Consider the following 2,677-nt stretch of genomic DNA (forward strand, 5'->3'; position numbering starts at 1 on the left):
CGGCGCCGCCGCTGCGGCTTGTGAGCGCCGGCCCAGGAGCGGGGCGAGGCCGCGCCGCCGGGACCCAGCGGGTCCGACCCCGGGAGAAGGATCCCGAGCTGCAGGCGTATTTAGAGGGTCCCCATCGCTCCGAGGAGTCGGCGACCGTCGCCTCGGAGCAGCTTTGATCCTGGAGCCCACAAAATTCTCCTACACCGAAACCTCCGCTTAGGGCGGCACTGCCTCCATGGAGAAAACACGGGGGGTGGCCCGTGACTCGGAAAAGAGGAGAGGGGTGCATCTTGCACCCCACTCCCTTGCCCCCGACCCACCCGGCAACTCCACGATCGAGGCTCGGGGAACTCTGGGGCAAAACGAAACGCGTGTCCCGAGACACCCGGGAAGGACTATCGCGATCGACAGCCACGGAGAGGAAGGAGAGAGGGAGAAAAATGAAGCAGAGGGGACACGCCGTCCCTCACGGGAGATCATGGAGCTAGGGGAGGGGGGAAGAGACACAGTGAGTAAGAGAAAGTCCCCATAAACTGAAAGCAAGAAAACAAGAAAACCCAAACAAACAGAAAAAACCCAAAAAACAAAAAACAAAAAAACAACAAAACCAAACACAAAAAACCCCCAAGAAATCTCCGCACAATTCCCGCTTCTTTTTTTCTGTACTCCCAGTCTCGGATGTTTTCCGGGACGCGCTGCCGGGCGGGCAGCTCCCGGCAGGACCCAGGGAGAGCGGCTGGGAGGGAGCGGGGCAGGAGGGGAGTCCCGAAGAGAAAGGAGTCGCACTAACCGGGGTTAAGGTCCAGGCACTGAGTCGGGTCTTCATTGTCCCCCAGCTGGCCATTGGGGCTGAGGCTTTCCATGGACAAATCCAGCCCCTTGTCCTCCCAGTCGCGCAGTTTCCTCTTTTTATTTGTCCCGATCAAGGCTTCTACCGAGAAAGCGTGCGCTCGGGAGCTGAGGGCCACCGCCGATCTTCGCCTCTCACTCATCTTATCCCCCAGCCCAGACCCTTGGGCAGAGGAGCGACCAGTGGCTGGGAGCGCACAGCTCGGGGACCAGAGGCAGAGCCTCTTGCCTCTTTCCCCCCAGTCAATGAAGTTGCACCCACCTACACCAGATCTGAATTGACTCTATGAATAGCTATGTACAGGGTAGGATATTCAAATTCTGTAGTTGCCAAAACCAGACATCTGTGTCAAAGCATTTGACAAGTGCACTGATATATGTCAGCAAATTGCCTGAGGTACTTGCTAAAAAACTACAGTAACTTTTTCATCCTGAAATACTTTTTTTTTTTTTTCTTCTCCCCTTTCCTTCTGTCTCTCTCTGATTGATCCAAACTTCTGGGATTTTTTTTTTCTCCAAGAGTTAGGCAGGCTGCCTGTTTGAAGAACGGGGAGCCAGTAGGAAACCCATAACTCTAAACACAGAGAGGTAACAACTCCCGCACTTCTCTCCGCCGCACCCGGGTTTCCCAAACGCTGCTGCTGCCTAATCCCCACGCAAAGTACCCGAGAGGTGCGTTACCACCCAGCGGTGCCGGATGAGGGGGTGTTTTTAAAACTTCATTTATGCCATGTATTACTTGCCCTTGCCGGCGGAATCGGTGTTTGGCAGAAGCAGAAGCAACGTCTCGAGGGGGTTGAACTTTCGCTTCAAAACGATGCGTGTCCGTGGAGCGGCGGGGCTGAGCGGGCGGCGTGGGCTGGCAGGGAGACCCAGACACCCCCGGGCATGGGGAGCGCCTTCTCTTTGGGAAGGGTTTTATATATATATCTATATAATTTTTCCCCCTTTCCTGCTTCTTTTTGTCACTCTAGCTATAGGGAAAACAAAGCCGCTAGGTACAGATCCCGGCTGGTTGCCTGCATAATATTCAGCATTTTATTTCTGCTCTCTGGCTCACTCTGCCCTGACATCCTCCCGGCTGAGGCGGGTCCGCAGCTGCTCCCACGCCCCTCAGTCACGCGTGGCTCGGGGGGGCTCGCAGTGAAAAGCAACAAGGGCTACTTTTGAGAAGGTGACAGAAGCGTCTGTTTTCATTAGCTGGTGGGACCCCGGAAAATAAATGAAGTCAAGCGAAACACTGTATAGGGAAAATACAGCGGGGAAAGCCACGGGGGGTTAATTCGATACAAGTTCAAAATTAAATATAAATAATTATAAAGTATGAGAGGGGATTAGCATGGACCGAGCCGCGGTGGAAAAGCGGGCAAAGAGACACACCAATTTTCAGGAAGGGATTATTTTTTGTCCATTGTTTCTCCGCTGCTCCCCGAAGGTGCAGAGCTGCTTAGGGCAGTGCTGGGGGGGAATGAGGTTTTTCGTAGACGATTTTTTTCTGTGGGGCTGGAAACAAGTGAAAGAAGCTCATGTGGGAGTGTAGGGGGGAAAAACACTTCCTTTTGCTCCCAGAGTGAATCCACGGTGCCCACGTCAGCGTGGTACGGCGGAGCCCTTCAGCGCTCTCTCCCCGGCCTAAGGCGCCCGCCGAGGTTCACACGCACGGAAACGGATTTCAGATGAAAAGCGGGAAAGAAGCCATTTCTTCGGCAAATCCCGGAAAAGCTAAGCCTTGTTATCTAGGCCGAGGAGCAGGTTTTGTACGTCTCCATCACCCGCCCTACACCCCTCATCCCCCTCCCCGCCGCTCCTTTCCCCTCCCCTCTACTACACACCCTTG

General features: G+C 54.6%; 1 protein-coding gene across 2 annotated transcripts in view; it reads right to left on the reverse strand.

Moving 5' to 3' along the window:
- Window positions 1–2,677, reverse strand: part of TBX15 (T-box 15) — a 93,093-nt gene that overhangs the window by 89,587 nt on the left and 829 nt on the right. The window contains exon 1 of one of the 2 annotated variants that reach the window (XM_008631794.2): window positions 782–1,075. The exons of the other annotated variant lie outside the window; for it this stretch is intronic. Coding sequence (XP_008630016.1) covers window positions 782–983 — 202 coding nt within the window. The 5' untranslated portion in view covers window positions 984–1,075. Of the gene's footprint in view, window positions 1–781; window positions 1,076–2,677 lie in introns of those variants that run through there. 2 annotated transcript variants of the gene reach the window in all.

The sequence above is a fragment of the Corvus brachyrhynchos genome, unplaced genomic scaffold (assembly GCF_000691975.1).
Source record: "Corvus brachyrhynchos isolate BGI_N302 unplaced genomic scaffold, ASM69197v1 scaffold3, whole genome shotgun sequence".
NCBI classification, from domain to species: Eukaryota; Metazoa; Chordata; class Aves; order Passeriformes; family Corvidae; genus Corvus; species Corvus brachyrhynchos.